The following is an 18620-nucleotide window of genomic DNA, read 5'->3' as shown; positions in this document are numbered from 1 at the left end:
GACGTAACCCGGGACTTTACTGTATATATATATATATATATATATATATATATATATATATATATATATATATATATATATATATATATATATATATATATCCCTATGGTTGGATATTAAGAATACTGCCACTGTATTCTCTGTCCATCATAAGCAGCAACAAATAGGGTTGGAGCATGGAGCCTTGGGACCATTTTTTTCTGTAATTAATACCCAATGAAAAAGAAAAGGCCACCGAAGATGGTGAGGGAAGTTATTTTGTTTTGTGATCCCTAAGACTTGGATAATTGAATGTGTGTGGATGGAGTATGAATGTGTATAAGAATGAGATGTGGAAAATGTTTGTTGAGAGGTAGCTCGACCTACTAGCTCTCAGTGAAGTAAAAATTAGAGGCAGAGGTGAATAACAATTTGGAAGTGTGACTGAGTGTAAAGGGAGAGGAAGGGAGGATGTGCCTCTACTGCTGTCAAAAAGAGTGCAGCAATGTGCAGCAGAACATAAGTATCACTAAGGCATATGCAGGTAAAGTTCAGGTTTATTTAGATGAGTAATGTAGTATGTTGAGAGGGTAAGGACCAGGTACTGATAATGATGAGATGGAAAGGATTTTTTTTTTTTTTTTTTTCCACCACTCATTTGGATGAATGTTTGAGACAGGAAAGAGGTTTCAGCATACTAGTAATGTGGGACCAAGATGCTGTGTTGAAAGTGAAGTAGCTGATGGTGTGGTATGTAGGTATAGCATACCTAAAAGGAATAAGAGAAACTTTGATAGGACTCTGGAGTGAGATCTAACAATTGCAAACTATTAATGCCAAAAATCAAAGTGATTCATTAAGTATACATAGCAGAGACAAGATCATGGAAGGGTAGCTGCCAAGGCACTGATGGATTATGTGGTGATCTTAAGGAGAAAGGCTGGCCAATTGTTGGATTATGAGTGTTAGTGTTAAGGAGAGAGATGTCAGACCACTTCCTGCATGGGGGAAAGCTGAGTGTGTATGAGAGATGGAGTATGAAGAGGCATTGAGGAGAAAAGAATGTTCTACAACAGAGAGCTGACTAAGAAAAGTCATTTCACAAGATGAGTCACACTGGTAAGCTGAAAATATCATTTTATGAAAATATGATTGTGAATAAGAAAGATGAAAGTGATCTCTATTCACATATCACAAGGTATCTAATACTACGTACCCGTGCTTCTTTCTCCTTTGCAACTCTTTTGAACTGCGCAAAAGAATCACTAGCAGAAGTCTTGAGAGAGGTTGATGCAGTAGGAGACGGGACAGCACTCTGAGCTAATGATGACCAAGAGCTCAAGTTCTTAGGGGTTGGTTTAGGCTTATTAAATGAACTGCTTGACGATTTAGGAGTTTCTGGTGCAGAGGATGATTGCTTTTTTTCTTGGGAAGTGAGGTAATTCACAAGGGCTGTTGGATCTGCTGCATGCTGCCGGTGTAATGCAGAAACATCTGGGTGAATATCAATGTCCGTTTGCTTACGAATCATTGATGGATCTCCTTGTGTTTGTGATACTGAAGGGTAGTATCCCAAACTTGTATCTAGTCCTGCAGCCTTTAGATCAGCTAGACTGGTTTCTGGTAGGTGTGATGGCAAATCTTGATGTGTATCTAAACCACTTGGCATCATGGGATTATGAGATGGGACTGCATTGGAGGATGTTACAGTAGACATGGCAGCATTGCTTGATGACACTACATCAACAAGATTCGGTATCATTCCGCTTGATACAGCACTACCCAATCCTTCAAGTCCTGTGGGTCCCAGAGAAGTCAGCCCACTCAAACCTGTAATTGCACTAATTCCCAAACTATGCACAAGTGACTGTGCTGCCATGCCTAGAGGCATTTCACCAGAGAAGCCATTGGACACTGAAGGATGAGGAAGTCCAGTGACATTGTGACCCACTGCTGCTCCTGCTAGTGAATGTTGCTGCTGTTGTTGCTGCTGCTGCTGTTGTTGTTGCTGCTGCTGCTGCTGTTGTTGTTGTTGATGGTGATGGTGTTGTTGCTGCTGCAGATGCTGAAGCTGCAATTGTTGTTGGTGATGTAAATGTTGTTGCTCCAAAGTTGGTGGCAAAGAATGGGAGGGATGCTGCTGCTGCTGCTGCTGCTGTTGTTGTTGTTGTTGTTGCTGTTGTTGTTGCTGCTGCTGTTCCTGATGATGGTGCTGGTGATGCTGTTGCTGTGGATGATGTTGATGCTGTTGCTGTTGCTGTTGCTGATGATGATGCTGAGGGTGTTGCCGTTGAAGTTGCTCTTCCTGCTGTTGCAGCTTTTGTTGTTGCTGCTGTTGTTGTTTTAACTGCTGTTTGTGCTGTTCTAACTGTTTCTGCTGTTCCAAGATTTTTTGTTGTTCCAGTTGTTTCTGTTGTTCTAACTGTTGCTTCTGGAGTTGTTTCTCCTGATAAATTTGTTTTTCTTGTAATTGTTCCTTTTGCTCTTGTTGTTTCTGCTGTTCTTGCTTTTGCTGCTCCTGGATCTTTTGTTCTTGTTTTTGTTGTTCCTGTTGCTTCTGTTGTTCTGCTAGATGTTGCTGCTGATCTTGAGACTGTGTTTTACTGGACTGCTGAGGCTGTGACTTTGGAGTGTTATTGCTGGTCAAAATATTTTTCAGTTCAGATTTTCCTGAATCAACAGGTTTTCCATCTTCAGGAGCTGAAATGAAAAGTTAAGACATTACTTCCACAATACAATATCCATTACCATCTTAACAAGTAGCACTCATAACAATGGCTAATCTAACAAATCATGTTTTGGAAATATATAAATAAATGAGGCTAAGGTATCATTATCATACTGTCCCTGTGATGCCAGTGTTACTGGTACTAAGTCGTGATATCACTGTGACCTTTGGTTAGACTCAACTCTCCTACCTTTTAATAAGCTGTAACAATATTGCAGTCTTTACTTTCATTGGCACACATCATAGTTATCATCAAAAGGCTATTCCCTTATCTTGAAGATGTGTAATAACATTGAAAATAAAGATTGTGAAATATTATTGGAAGATAAGGTAGGTGGAATATTTAAGTCTGGAGAGAGAGAGAGAGAGAGAGAGAGAGAGAGAGAGAGAGAGAGAGAGAGAGAGAGAGAGAGAGAGAGAGAGAGAGAGAGAGAGAGAGAGAGAGAGAGAGAGAGAGAGAGAGAGAGAGAGAGAGAGAGAAAAAAAATAAAATATTAATACATATATATATATATATATATATATATATATATATATATATATATATATATATATATATATATATATATATATAAGCTGACAAAAAAACTTCAATAGAACATTAAAATAATCTAAAATAAGTAATATAGAATCAATTTTAGGGAATGGAGAACACAAAACTCCATAATTTACACAAATATGAAAATACTTACCTGAAGATTGTTTATTAGCAGGGAGTCCAAGGGTGACCTTTAAACTTTGTACACGACCTGCCGAGTCTCCTTTGGAATCACCTTTGCCTATAAAACAAATGCTTGTTAATCTTCTTTCTTATTACTTATTACATTTTGATGTGTCCCTATCAAATCCCATTATTAGATGGAAATGGCTGGAAACATTTAAGCTGCACAAACATTAGCCTCCCTGAAAACTTACCCATTTCTGCAATAAAAATAAAACCCTTTGATACCATTATGACATGTTGCACTCCAGGAATGATTTCAAGTCTCCTTTCATACAACAAACATCTCCAAAATCTATAAAATCATTTAACATTAGTTAGAATAAAATCACTTAACATTAGTCAAAATGTAGTAAATAGAATTACGAGTACAACTATGGTTAAGAAAAAACTACAATAATTTTCAATCTCTTGATTATAAAAATGTTATCCTACAATTGACAAAATCCTCTAATGGTATCTAAAATGAAGTTCTAATGATGCCATGACTCTGAAGAGGAACAAATACTTTGCATATGTAAGTAACATAGTTGTAACTTTGCATATCTGCTCCAGCACACATGAATTTTAATTTGTAATGTCCACCCCAGACTCAAGTCTTAGTAACCTTGAAGTAGTGCTCACAAATATTGCCCAAGAGAGAATGAGGCTACATACTGGCTATATATATGTGTTCCTCTCACAGCATAAACATTTCCAAACAACTCTATTGGATATATTCTCTCTCTCACTCACTCAAACATGCTGTGGCCATTCATAATTTGTCTTTTCAAGGAAGAGAGAGAGAGAGAGAGAGAGAGAGAGAGAGAGAGAGAGAGAGAGAGAGAGAGAGAGAGAGAGAGAGAGAGAGAGAGAGAGAGAGAGAGAGAGAGAGAGAGAATCTACTATTCTGAAACTTTCCGAAAACCAAAATGTTTAATCCTTAAGATTTTGGATTAAAGATTGTGGACTTGTATATCTCAAGAAACTTTTTATCTGCCTCTAACAATCTTAACAATGACAATGAGAAGAAGTCACTAAACATACATACCATAGCAGCGCTTGATTACGATACTTACTTATAGTTGCATGAACCATTGGGGTGCTGTGGTTGGTGGATGATGCATTTGAGTTTGGGTTGGAAAGCTTTCGATTCTCTCCTTTTCCTCCCCCTTGATGAGGCTGTTGTTGATCCTGTTGCAGCTTTTGCTGATGCTGATACTGTTTCTGTCATGGCAACCATTATGATAAATCCCAACTCTAATTGCTGCAGTTGCTGATTTTTTGTTACGCATGACATGAGACTATATCTGTGCCAAAAACACAAAACCTGATAAGTTTGGATTCCAATAAAAATTTGATCAGGTTCTGAGTTTTAGGCTCAATACTAAATTCAAATTAATAGTCTAGAGTAAGCAATTTAAGCATATAATCCAAAATTATCAGTATCTAGAGACTAAGACAACTAAGTGATACAGAAATGAATGATTCTATGCGGGAAGTGATCTTTCCATAGTAACACATGAAACAAAACAGGAAATGTGGATGATCCTTTTACTAAGTCTCAGAAACATTTCATATATGTACGAGTAATTTTATTTTGCCACAATTACTTCCTTGAGTCAGATATTTTTTAACTGAACTTAATCTTTCTTTCAAAATTCTCTCTCTCTCTCTCTCTCTCACTTCCTGCTAGTTAATGCAAATTACTAACATTACAAAGTATTTCTTCGTAAAAGTGGGTCATGGGAAAAGAAACAACTAATATGAAAGTTTTGAGGCACATCGATTATCTTTCCTTGATCAATAAGAGGAGTGTAGTAAATATACAGTCTCTAGTTGGACAAGTTATAAGTATACATCTTCAGAAGCTTCAGTTTGGTCAGGAAGTACTTGCATCTATCCCAATCACTTAAAAGTGGGGAGAAAAAGTAAATAAATACATAAATAAAATACAAAATGCAAGCTTAGGACAGTTAACATCAAATGAATAAATATCCAGCCAGATATCCCAAATAACACTGACTGCATTTTCTGAAGACATAATGTGTGTGTGAATGTATATCTGCCAGAACTTAATAGTAAACTAAAACACACATTTTGTATTTGAAAATATGTGTATTAAAATCTGAATGACACAATTCAAATAGAGCAAAGTAAGGAGCCTATCATTTAAACAGCATTTCTTTTCTTTGCTGTTTCTATTGTCAGGGAGAAAACAGACAATCCCTTTGACATGCCTTAGCTCAGATATACCACAACCTTTACACACCTTTGATATCACAAAAGATGGATATATCTAGACACAAATATGCTATTCAATAATGACTCCATATCACACATAGTGTACATAGGTAAAGAAAATGGCAGTCAGCTTACCTGTGAAGGATCTACTTTTTGTTTCTTGGGCTTGCGATTTCCTGGAAATGAAGATGACAAAATTTAGAAAAGAATAATTACAAACAAACAAATAAATAAACAAATACACACACACACACACACACACAATGTGAAATTAGTAAATTACAACACACAATAATAATAATAATAATAATAATAATAATAATAATAATAATAAAATAAATAAATAATAATAAAAAATAATAATAATAATAATAATAATAATAATAATAATAATAAATAACAACAAATAAATAGATCTAAGATAGAAATTTCAAAATAAAGATTTAACCAAAATTTATCAACTTCTAAATGACAGATAATTCATTAAAATTGGTACAAGATCACGAACACAGTGAGAGTATAAGAAAGCTACGAGTTCATTCTTAATACCACTCATCCAATGAAAAATGAAATCTTCAATCTTGGTCCCATTTGGCACTTATCTCAAGACAAGTACAAAATAAAGTGACTAGTAAATGCCCTTTAATATAATCTATATTATATGATTGAGCATGTACTCTTTGATATAATATGCCAAACCAAGTTATGTATCCTGGTGGTAAATACCTGGCTATTTCATTTAATCTACTGATAGTTGATGTAAGTTGAGTGTCAAGGGGGATGGCAGGTAAAGACAGTAATGATTTAGTTCAAACTGTCAACACAAGTAGTGCCAAGACAATTAAAGGAAAACAAAAAGATTATGCACTAGCACGTCTAAATATGGATTGTTCTTCTATATATCAAATAGATGGAGGTCCACATAATGTTTCATCCTAAGCGAATAATGCCTCACATATTTTGTGGAATGTTAACAATAGTGCAATATCTCTTGTATATATCCTATCTAAATGCCCAATTACTTGTGTATTACTCCTTGTCTATGAAAATCTATTCAGTTCTACAAGAAGAAGCCTAAGTTTCATTATCATTACTTTTGTAATTTACAACAAACTGTTCCTAAAAACATATCCACAGAGACAACTATGATGTTTTTTCACATATTCTCTCAACACTACATCCTTCCATTTAACTATACATTGTCCTAAATACTACTCTTCCTTCTACATAGCCAAATCATCTTATGGTCCTATGTTTGACCACCCCAACCATTCCATATTTATTTGACATACCAAATCTATTACATAAACTTTCATTATTTTCAACATTCATTCTTGCCACAGCATGCATTTCTCTAATAATCCATTTCAACAGTTTGTATGCAAAGTTCTGCCTTTTATTCCACACCCAGGTCTCTTGCTTATACACGAGTATTAGTATCACTGCCTCATCATGCATATCCTTTTCATTCCCATGTTTGGTTCTCTCATCTCACATTCCATGCTTCCATAATTACATATAACCTACCAATGGTTTTTCAATTCATAATTTATTTTTTTTCCTATTCAGCCACATATATTCCTTAAAGCATTCAATACTTCTTGCTCTACACAGACATTCCAAAAACAACGACTTCAATTTTCAACTCATCAAATGCATAAAACTTAGCTTTTGCCCTTAAAACTGTACTTTGGTTAATGTGTTACATTCATTTAACATGTTTTCTATGTACATCTTAAAGCTGTCGTGGAAAAGGCATTTCTATAAATGGGACAATAGGATGTGGTGGTTTTCAAATTAATATAAAAACCTGTAGGGTTTACTATAAAACAAATACAAAAAACCTTACATTTGAAATTCATTATCAGCCAGTGTTAACTTTTTAAGAACATTTGGTAAGTCATTACCACGTCATTGAACACATTCAACCAACCAAGCCACAAAATTTAATCCAACTCAATCCATTAAATGTACATTAATTTTGACCTCAGTAATGATGAATTCCTTAAGCTTCTTAGTATTCCTTGGTACTGTAAAGTATACTCTAAATATCCATAAAGAAAAGTTAGGAATTCAAGTATGAGGAATAAATATCAATTTCCTATAGTATTATGGATGATTTAGTGGCAAGAATAAATATGTTAGATGCTGTGGTGACCACTTGAAAAATGTTGCTTTCACGAAAAGACTTCTGGGTAATGAATTGCCATACATTGGCATTTGTTTTACTTAATGTAAATCTTAGTCTTTTATATTGATTTGAAAACTACCATGTCATACTATCACACACACACACACACACACACACACACACACACACACACACACACACTTGTCTGCTTACCATTAATAGTGTAGTGCTACAAAAATTATCAAATGCACATACACAAGTTGAATCAATTCTATATAGTTGGAACAAAGGATAGAAAACAAAATCTAATGTTGATAACTATTACATGACAGTTATATAACGTATGAATGTAATCATAGGCATGCATACACATACACATATATGCAACCACAATCATACTAAAACATACAAATACACCTGTAACTCTCTCAAGATTATTCTAGTTTGATTCCAATTCCTCCTTTAATTTTACCCAGCCATTCCACATTGTCTGATTGATGTTTTGGATATGACCAGCACATGGTTTCCACTCAGCCCTACACATACCTTTGGCCTGCTCAAGAGCTTACGCTTGACTTAGTGGTCTCTTACCTGATGTGAGGGGACAAGAAAACACCTCTGTATTTATATTCCAAAAATGAAACAAGACTTGTCTTAGCTACTAACCATAAAGAGGATTTTTAGTACATATCTAAAATCAATAGTGTTTAATAAAATGTTCAAATCTGCTGACAAAGCAGAAATTTTGGTTCATTATAAGCATTGTAATTTGAATTTGTGCCTTTGATGAGAGAGAATGGAAATGTTTATTCAACAGGATAGGGATGCACCAAAGATCACTATTTTGTGATGCACATTTCTTCATAAAGTGGCTGCCTAGGAAGTTACTTGTATGGTCAACCTTGATGCCTCAAGAATAAAATATAAATCATAATTTTCTCTGCATAACACAGCAAAGTACATTGCAAACACACACACACACACACACACACACACACACACACACACACACACACACACACACACAATCGAGGAGTTGTGACCTTGTCCCGGTGTGTGGTGTGTGCCTGGTCTCAGACCTATCCGAAGATCGGAAATAATGAGCTCTGAGCTCGTTCTGTAGGGTAACGTCTGGCTGTCTCGTCAGAGAAATGCAGTGTCTATATGTATTTCATAGTATTAAGCATATGCTCATTTTTACTCATGTACACACACACACACTTCTTCATATATTGTATGCACATTAGTTCCTCTTCCCAAATACCTAGGTATTTATGGAATCTATTATCTGACCTAGCTATCCATAACCAGATTCTCATTTATATTGACCAGCACTGCTTAGGACTCAACATGAGAAGCACACAATCTCTAATGACCGTTTAACTTCACCCAACTCTGTCCTATACATATATTTGTTACTCCAATATCTAGTGCTTCTTTTGTTTTGTGGCCTCACAACCTTCCTACTTTTGTCTAAATTTAAATATTAATTAGTTACCTCTTTTTATGAATTCACATTCAAAAAGTTATGTAACAGCACAGAAATTTGGCTATGGTGATAATAGTGTAAATCTAAATTCCCTACATGAGTGGGAACCAAGAGATGAAAAATTTTTAACCATTACCTATGAGCTTTTTATAAATCATGAATGTAAATTTGAAAAACACAGTTATTTCATATATAGGTTTATACCTGATAACAGGTAGAACGTAGAAATCAAGTTCAGTTCAAAATAAACAAATAAAAAAATAACAAATAATAATAATAATAATAATAATAATAATAATAATAATAATAATAATAATAACAACCTATAATGATAACAATAACAATTATCATAAGAGCTGAAGATTACTAATTTTACTTTCATTACACAAGCTGAAAATCATTGAAGGATATATGGGAATAGTAGATACTGAATTGCAATACCTTAATATAATTTTCAGAATCATAGTATTGTGCAATATTTCACTGCAATTTAAGTATCAAAGTTCTCATATCAAGAATAGAACATTTAATATCTTCTCTAACCAGCTTTAGGAATGCAAAACATTATTTATGATAATTACTAATAAATCAATAGACCTATACTAAAGGCTTCAGAAGAAATGGTAGAAAACATACACCTTTGCAGGCATCCGATGTGATCTTCAATTGACTGACTAATATGATATAAGAGTTGCACCTGAATATCAGCTTCATATCATAAGAGTAGCTTTATCAAGTAACATTACAAGAAATTAAAATGATCATCTGCTTTCTCATATTTACATTAAAAACGTCAAGAATTTTTTTTTTTTTATTACTTATTCATCTCACAACTATGACCCCAACAGAGAGAGAGAGAGAGAGAGAGAGAGAGAGAGAGAGAGAGAGAGAGAGAGAGAGAGAGAGAGAGAGAGAGAGAGAGAGAGAGAGAGAGAGAGAGAGAGAGAGAGAGAGAGAGAGAGAGAGAGAGAGAGAGAGAGAGAGAGAGAGAGAGAGAGAGAGAATTAAAACTCAAGAATTTTTTTTTTTATTACTTATTCATCTCACAACTATGACCCCAACAGAGAGAGAGAGAGAGAGAGAGAGAGAGAGAGAGAGAGAGAGAGAGAGAGAGAGAGAGAGAGAGAGAGAGAGAGAGAGAGAGAGAGAGAGAGAGAGAGAGAGAGAGAGAGAGAGAGAGAGAGAGAGAGAGTCATTCTACAAGAACAGAAATATATATACAAAGTTAGCAAGTAAATATTCAAAGATAAAAATATACACAATACCATGATTGCTTTGCTGATTTTTATGACCACATTACTAACTCTAAATCTGATGAATTTAATAAAGAAAATATTGTTTGTCACATTTAATCTACAGCAAAATGCAAAAATGTTGGTTTCTCTAATCATCCTTCAAGCACATTTTAACGAAAAGTTTTCATATCCACAAAACTCATTATTCTAACAGCCTATTGAAAGCCTATACCTCTCCCAAAAGAGAACATCTGAGTACTAACACAATGCTAAAACTTGCCACACATCAATACATGTTTCTACGTTAAAGGAGCTGGCACTCCACAAGTGGTCTTCATGATCTTGAATCATTTTAGATTCCTCTTGATATCTTGATATTGCAGCTCACATTCAATGGCTTTAATTATCATGCTGAGAAGAAATGGCATGAAAATATGAATAAAAATCATTAATGCAGGTTACTAAATCACAAGACAAGGGCCACTTACCGGAGGATGCAGCAGAGATGTAAGGATTTACGACACCCTAGGTTAACACAAACATTATGGAGGAAATGGTGTGTTAAAGTGGAGTTTCAAAAATTTTTCCAAGTGTATTTTTTCAATGAGGATCACCAGAGTGCAATCTGTGTCCAGGGGACATGGGACAAAGAAATAGTTAGTTAGAAGGATGACTCATTTATTTTTATAATACAACATTTGTATCTGCTAATAAAGACACAAACACATTTTAAGTTGACAGTGATGCACCAGGAGGAGTACATACCACTTTCTTAGTTCATATGTACAGTGGTGGTCTGGCCACGGGCTCACAATAACGCTTGGCAATGTTCAACTGATAGCTTATTGCTCACTTGAAATTAAGCAAACGCACCTAAATACAGAAGATATACTAGACCTAAAAGATGTGGTAGCAGCAAAGACCTGCCCTTACATCCATGGAGAATCATTACAATCCTTACATTATCTCACAGCATCACCTAAGGTTACAAAAATTTAATGTATTTTTTGTAGGATAAAAAATATTGTGAAAGTACAAATTCTTTAAATAAAGAACTTAAGCCTATTTTTAGATGGAGCTTTACAGTTATACATTACTGGAATTATGATGCACCATTTTTCAATACTGGTATTGAAACAGATACAACACTGCTAACATCCTCACTCTTAGATTTGCACTCATACAATCACTCACTCTTTGAGAGGTTACTGCACTAGGGTGGAAGGATGGCTTAGCTGATGTTACAAGTCTTTTATCAGATCCTCCCGCTCTCAGGTACTGGTATGCTATACCCCTTCCACCGCAGAACAAGGTATCAGCACATTTGCCACTGCAATGCAAGAGTTTTACACTGCGGACTGACATGTTCAGTGGAAGGGGTTGAATACCCTCTGCAGTGGGTTTGTGATGATACCTTGTGGCCTATGGATCCAGACCACATGAAGCCAGTGAGTGCAAACAATGTGTTGGAGGCCAGCAAGCCGGCAGCATCATGTGCTCACTTGGTCCAAGGCAGTGAAACTGAACAGGAACAACTTTGGCCCCCCAACTCAAAAAACCTTGAAAATGATGAAAATATGTAACAAAATAAACCTGTAATCCTTTAATTTCACTCTGGCCAACCCAACCCTCCATTTCCCTCTGGCACTCTGGTGTGAGTGAAACAGTGAGCAATAAGCCACCATTCACACTGTCTGCCACGTGTAGGTGTGACCCAGCCTGACCTCGCTCATGCCAATCAACAGCTCCACAATGCATCTTGGTGCACAAACTCGCTGACCCCTGAACACATCCCTGCACTCTGGCCTGATCCTTACAGTACAATCTTTGTGCCTTGTTCTTGTGTCCACAGTGGTGGGAGAGACAAGCCATTAACATAACTTTATCATAAGAGAGAGAGAGAGAGAGAGAGAGAGAGAGAGAGAGAGAGAGAGAGAGAGAGAGAGAGAGAGAGAGAGAGAGAGAGAGAGAGAGAGAGAGAGAGAGAGAGAGAGAGAGAGAGAGAGAGAGAGAGAGAGAGAGAGAGAGAATTTGGGACAGCACAAGCAAAGATTATAAAGGAAAAGAGAAAGGCAGCACTGTCATGTTTGGGGCTTGGTGGATGCCAACAGCCCCAGCTTAACTTATAATATAAATAGGTTCATGTGCCAAAACCATCTGGCACACTGGGAATGAACTGACTATTTACAAATGAATAAAAAATGGGAAAAATATATCAGCTGAATGACGTAACAATATTGGTCACAATGATATAAAATCTGTTTTCCCATAGGGAGAGAAATGCACATCTAACCTGCTTCTGAGTCTGAGGAATCTGAAGATGACGATGAAGATGATGATGAGGATGAATCACTGTCTGAGGAGGAGGAGCTGGATTCTGTTAATCGTGACGTGCCTCCCCCAACTACATCTACACTCCTGTTTTCATCTGTAAAAAAGAAGAAGAAAGTTAAGACACATGTAAGTAAATTACAAAATGATTACTAAAATGAATCCAAATAAAACTATTCCCATAACATGCAAAATCAATGACAAACATTCCTCTGGATAAGTTAAGTTGTAAGTTGTGGTAACTTTGCATGTACTAAATTTCATAACTTAGCTTCCCAAGAAATTACAGAGAGAGAGAGAGAGAGAGAGAGAGAGAGAGAGAGAGAGAGAGAGAGAGAGAGAGAGAGAGAGAGAGAGAGAGAGAGAGAGAGAGAGAGAGAGAGAGAGAGAGAGAGAGAGAGAGAGAGAGAGAGAGAGAGAGAGAGAGAGAGAGAGAGAGAGAGAATACGATTCAATTTAGTTAATTAAAATTACATTATATGTTGATCATAGACAATGTAATAAATGAGATGTGTACTGATGACTTATAAATGAAACACCATCAGAAACTTTAAATGCCCTTTTTTCTTTCTTTTAACTTGGAATTCTCCTAATTTTGCAGTGCTTTGACAACTGCAGCGGAGATGGCATAGTGGATAGGGTGGTGAGCGTGGGATTGGACAGATGTCCATGCGTAGATTTGAATCCCACCATGTATCACCCTGTTACTTTGCCATTTGTTGAGTGGTTCAAAGTTACCTACGTGTCACCATGATACCCAGGTTCTAGGTGGTTACACCAAAGATGCACTTGGGTGGTGATATGGGCCCTAACATGGGTATCACTATAAATAAAATTACCTGCACCACTAATGGGTGGAAGCTTAACAGCACTTCCAATACTCTATATAAGTTACCTACAGGTGCTATAGGCCTGGACATATTAAAAATTAATAATAATAAATAATTAAATAAATAAACAAATAAATAAATAAATAAATAAATAATAAACAAACAAATAAATACATAGAAGTCTTTCTCAGGGATCAATAACATCATTCTGAAAAGCTGTAATTTGCAATATATATATATATATATATATATATATATATATATATATATATATATATATATATATATATATTTTTTTTTTTTTTTTTTTTAGAGTGTGCAACAATGCAGTTGCAATAATATATAACAGTGAAATTTTGATAAAATGATGAATGATGCACCAAACTAGCACAAAGAACTTCCCACTTGTGTGACCACTGACAGTAACAGAAATTTAATCAGAATAACAAACTAAAACTGATGAGACTAACTTGCCACCTGTGAAAGCCGCTGCTCACCAATTCACTACCAATGCCACTTTCCATGAACCAACATCAAACATTGTCCACCAACTCCATCTCTATAAACATCAACCAAACTCATCTGCACAATAACTTAATGTTAGATCAAGCCACTTTATGTAGTTTTTGTGTTGTCTCACACGTAGTGGTGCATGTGTTAATTTCTTTATATTATATCCTGGTTCCCTGGAACCAAATAACTTTTTCTCCATAACACACAACTGATTGTATTGCACATAGTCCATCCATCCTTTTCCATAATACTAGGTGGGAATTTTATACTAGGTTAAGTTTTGCACTTGGAAGATTATCGTATCTCATTAATGGTAATACATTGAAGGTATTTTATTCATGGTACTGGTGTGTATTGTACATTACCATCTCAGTTGTCTTGTGCTCAGTGACCCATACTTCACCACAGATGGTTTGGTGATTTGGGTGTTATCATTATACCAACAATATAATTAAAACCATAAAAAAAACTCACTGAAATTTGGGGCCATCTTATCTGAAAGTCATCATGTCTGCTGAAATATATGATGTGCCCCATAAAACACATAAAAACTGTGAAATATCATATTTAGTCAACGCCTAAAGTAGTATGTTAGGTAAATTATAATAAACAAGAATGAAGCAATGAAATAAATAGAAAAAGTTTTTTCATTACTCTCACTGTACTGTCCAAGTCTATATGGTCGCCTGAGCGACCTAAGCGAAACTAAGAAACACTGTGACTGTGTAATTTGACTTTATTATTATCATTATCATTATTTCAATAGCAATTACTATCTTAATCATTGATTATTTTAAAATGACACTAAATGTCTTTCTGGCACCGTCTCTCTTAAAGGGTGAGCATGGCCCAGCGTTGTTGAGTCACAGGCTGCCCACTCAGTGTCTCTTGAACACGCTGGAGCTGTTCCATACACAATTTACTGTTATTCCCACCCTTAGATTTCCTTAACAACTATATGTATCCCCACCAACACAACATCCAGGGCCTCTATGTGCTATCTCTATCATTCTCATCCTTTGAGATAAGGAATGACTACGAAGCCACAAGTGATCTAGCATACAAAAACAATGAACAGAAATTTAATAGATAAAAAACATAAATGATGGTAATGATAGTAGTAGTAGTAGTAGTAGTAGTAGTAGTAGTAGTAGTAGTAGTAGTAGTAGTAGTAATAATAATAATAATAATAATAATAATAATAATAATAATAAGTAATAATAATAATAGTAGTAGTAACAACAACAACAACAACAACAACAACAACAACAAAAGAAGATAAGCTCACAATACATACATACAAACATACCCAAGCAAATGCCACTATACTTGCATGCAGAGCAAGTGAATGTGCACTCTGGCAATTGCAAAAATTAACCACAAGCTATCACACAGTGAGCAAAGGATATTAAAGAAGAAAGAATATGAAGTGAAATACTGCATAATGGTGAATTGCAGACACACACACACACACACACACACACACACACACACACACACACACACACACACACACACACACACACACACACACACACACACACCACACGAGCATAAAGCCCAGGCCCTGTAAAACTACAACTAGGTAAATACACACACACACACTGGAAACTCATTAACTGAATCCCTCTCTTTTTGAACAAACCATTCTTGGAACAAATTCTGAACTCCTAATTGCTTCAGTTCCAGTTCTCAAACAACACAACTTGATTCCTGGCTAATCCACACCACCTACTACCTCAGTCCTAAAGCTGCTTGAAGGAGGCAGAGATACTTAACTAATGGGAGGAAAAAAAAAAAAAAAAAAAAAAAATATATATATATATATATATATATATCAAGGAATATCCAAGGTGGAATCAAAAGCATTTTATTTCAACTCTCTCACAACTAGCTGTCTTCAGCCTGTCTCTTTGCTGCAAGTTGCCTCTTGCTATTTTCATGCATGTTGCATACTTCCTACTCATCCTAGTCTTACAGCATAAGACTTCATAATTTCACCCCTAATCTGTCTACCTCTTTAATGCATAAATTAACCAGTACTCTCAAGCTTTCATCCCTTTTTCTCAAACTCTGGAATTACCTGCCTGCTTCTGTAATTCCCCTTATGGCTTGTCATGACTTTCAAAACAAAAATTTTGAAACACTTACTTTGGATATTGGTATCTCAGTGAGCTTTTCATCTTTTTCTCTTTTTTTCTACCTTATTTTTGTTATTTCAGGCTAGACACAGAAAATAAACAAATAACTAGGTGACACCTTAAGACACCCCTACCTGTGAATCAACAATATTCTGTTGATGCATGACACACAACTTCCTAATATATCAAAGTTTGGTGTGTGATGGGGGACCTGACCATTTCTTCCCCACCCCCAACTTTTATCATCACTGATGTACCCCAAATTAATTCACTACAACAAAGGTTTACTGTGCTTTCTTCTACAAAAGTTCCTTCCCTCTTTTTAATTTTTTTTCTTTTCTAATTCAATTAACTCTTACTGTTTTCCAATTCAATATGTTTTGTTTCACATATGCCTAGTAGCCAGGTTCCTCCAAAATATAGAACCTGATTCTGTCACTTCTTAACATAGGCATTAATCTCATTCAAACTTGTAGCCAAAATTTTCTGCATTCAAATATCTTAAAACACCATGTGAACAATCAGCCACAGGAACATCACTCTGTACCCACAGACACTGCCTCTATGACAGAAATGAGATCAAACTGCTCTACCTCCTTAAAATCCCTTCTCAACACTGTGAACCATCATCCAAAAATTTTCAGTGTTATCTAATAACATCTCTGGACCAGCTGACAGTCACAAATCTGCCACTGCTCACCCAGCTGGCCATCCCCTGAATATGTTGGAGGGAGTGTCAGCCATGAAGAACCTGAATGACAGGTGAACTGTGGAAGGTGTGGCATGACCCACAGGACAATTTAACATTCCAAGGGATATTAGTAAGATGTGATCTTACTAGATAGACTGAAGCCTCAATGAGGTTTCAGTCCTGTCATCATCCTTCTGGATTACTGTCACAACTGGGTGTTAATGTATCATGTCTTTGAAATTCTCAGCTCATCACCAGTACATATATATATTATAACTTTGCATAAAAAAAAAAAAAAAAAAAAAAAAAAAAAAAATCGCCAACCTTCAACTACTATTTTTCCCCACCGTCTGACAAAAAAAAAAAAGTTTAATTACGTTTCTAAAACTGCAGACCTGTCTGCTTCTGCCTAAACTATTGCAGCAGCAGTTGAAATGGAAGATTGTTACACTCATATGTTCGTATGTAGTTTAGCTTGCTTGCTTGTTTGTTCGTTTGTTTGTAATGTATACACCTAGAGTGAGTTGGAGCTTATGTTAGACTGAAACTTGGATACACAAGGTGTAGTGCCACTAACTGTGCAGGCACAAACCAATGCAAATTATGGGCAGCAGGAAAGAGCATATACTGGAGCAGGCATAACCCAGGGGACCACTGTATCATTAACATGAACAATTCTATCTAATGTATGAATGAACCATCTGCAGTCCAAATATTCCAAAATACCAGCACAACTAAGCTGGTTGAAAAATATACCAATATACCTTTGTGAAAGGTTTCTATCTACACCTCACCTCCCTACATATAAACCTGCTAAGCACACATTTAACAAAAAAAATCTTTTTATAAGTTAGCTAAGACCTCAATCACCTGGTGACCATCCTTAATCCACTGATGCAACAGAAAGAAGTACTAAGAAAGCTGTCAAAGACAGTCCTTAGATTAGCATACAGCCTATGCCCTTATCCCCCCAGCAAGGACAATTACCATATGTGGTAACTGTACAATACATCCTTTGTTTATTTCTCATTAATATATAATCAAACTCTTCTCACCTCTTTCACCCATTAGCTACACACACCACTAAAAAAAAAATTCATTGAAAGTCAAAAACAAGCCTATTGTTCTTCCAGATCTTTATCAGTTTTGCTACACACTTGCTATCTTATAAATTCCAACATTTCCATTCCCATCTAACTTATACTCACAGCATTACAGGAATAACTCCCCTCCCTTCTCTCACTCATGCATTCTGAAGTGAGCACACACACAGATGCAAACACATTTCACGACATTTATTTTCCTAAATGAACACAAAATCCTAGACCATTTTCATCTACTTCCTTTTATTCCTTTCAAAGCTATAATCCCTTTATGCTTTCTTTTGCTTTCTTCATCCAGATTTCCCAAGGAAAGAAAGGGAAGAAGGCAAGAGAGAAGAAAAAATAAAAGTAAGAGAATGCAAGGGCAAGAATGAGCACTCTTCTGATATGTCCATCACTTAATGAAATTGTTAAGGACATTAAATACAATCAGATGGATAACTAAAATCCTTAATTGATTATCATGTCACCACTGCACAAGGATAGGATAAAGGAAAAACATGCA

At 35.7% G+C, this 18620-nt stretch overlaps 1 protein-coding gene across 9 annotated transcripts in view; it reads right to left on the bottom strand.

Moving 5' to 3' along the window:
• LOC123520340 (bromodomain testis-specific protein-like) overlaps nt 1-18620 on the bottom strand; it is a 70210-nt gene that overhangs the window by 8821 nt on the left and 42769 nt on the right. For all 9 annotated transcript variants that reach the window (XM_045282556.1, XM_045282555.1, XM_045282557.1 and 6 more), the window contains 5 exons: nt 12800-12934; nt 5787-5827; nt 4487-4634; nt 3400-3486; nt 1196-2679 (listed from right to left, as the gene is read on the bottom strand). In XM_045282556.1, the coding sequence (XP_045138491.1) occupies nt 1196-2679; nt 3400-3486; nt 4487-4634; nt 5787-5827; nt 12800-12934 (1895 nt within the window). The remainder of the gene's footprint in view (nt 1-1195; nt 2680-3399; nt 3487-4486; nt 4635-5786; nt 5828-12799; nt 12935-18620) is intronic.

Source organism: Portunus trituberculatus, chromosome 46 (genome assembly GCF_017591435.1).
Source record: "Portunus trituberculatus isolate SZX2019 chromosome 46, ASM1759143v1, whole genome shotgun sequence".
Classification (NCBI taxonomy): domain Eukaryota; kingdom Metazoa; phylum Arthropoda; class Malacostraca; order Decapoda; family Portunidae; genus Portunus; species Portunus trituberculatus.
Note: the sequence above shows the minus strand (reverse complement) of the source record. Positions and strands in the feature narration are given on the sequence as shown.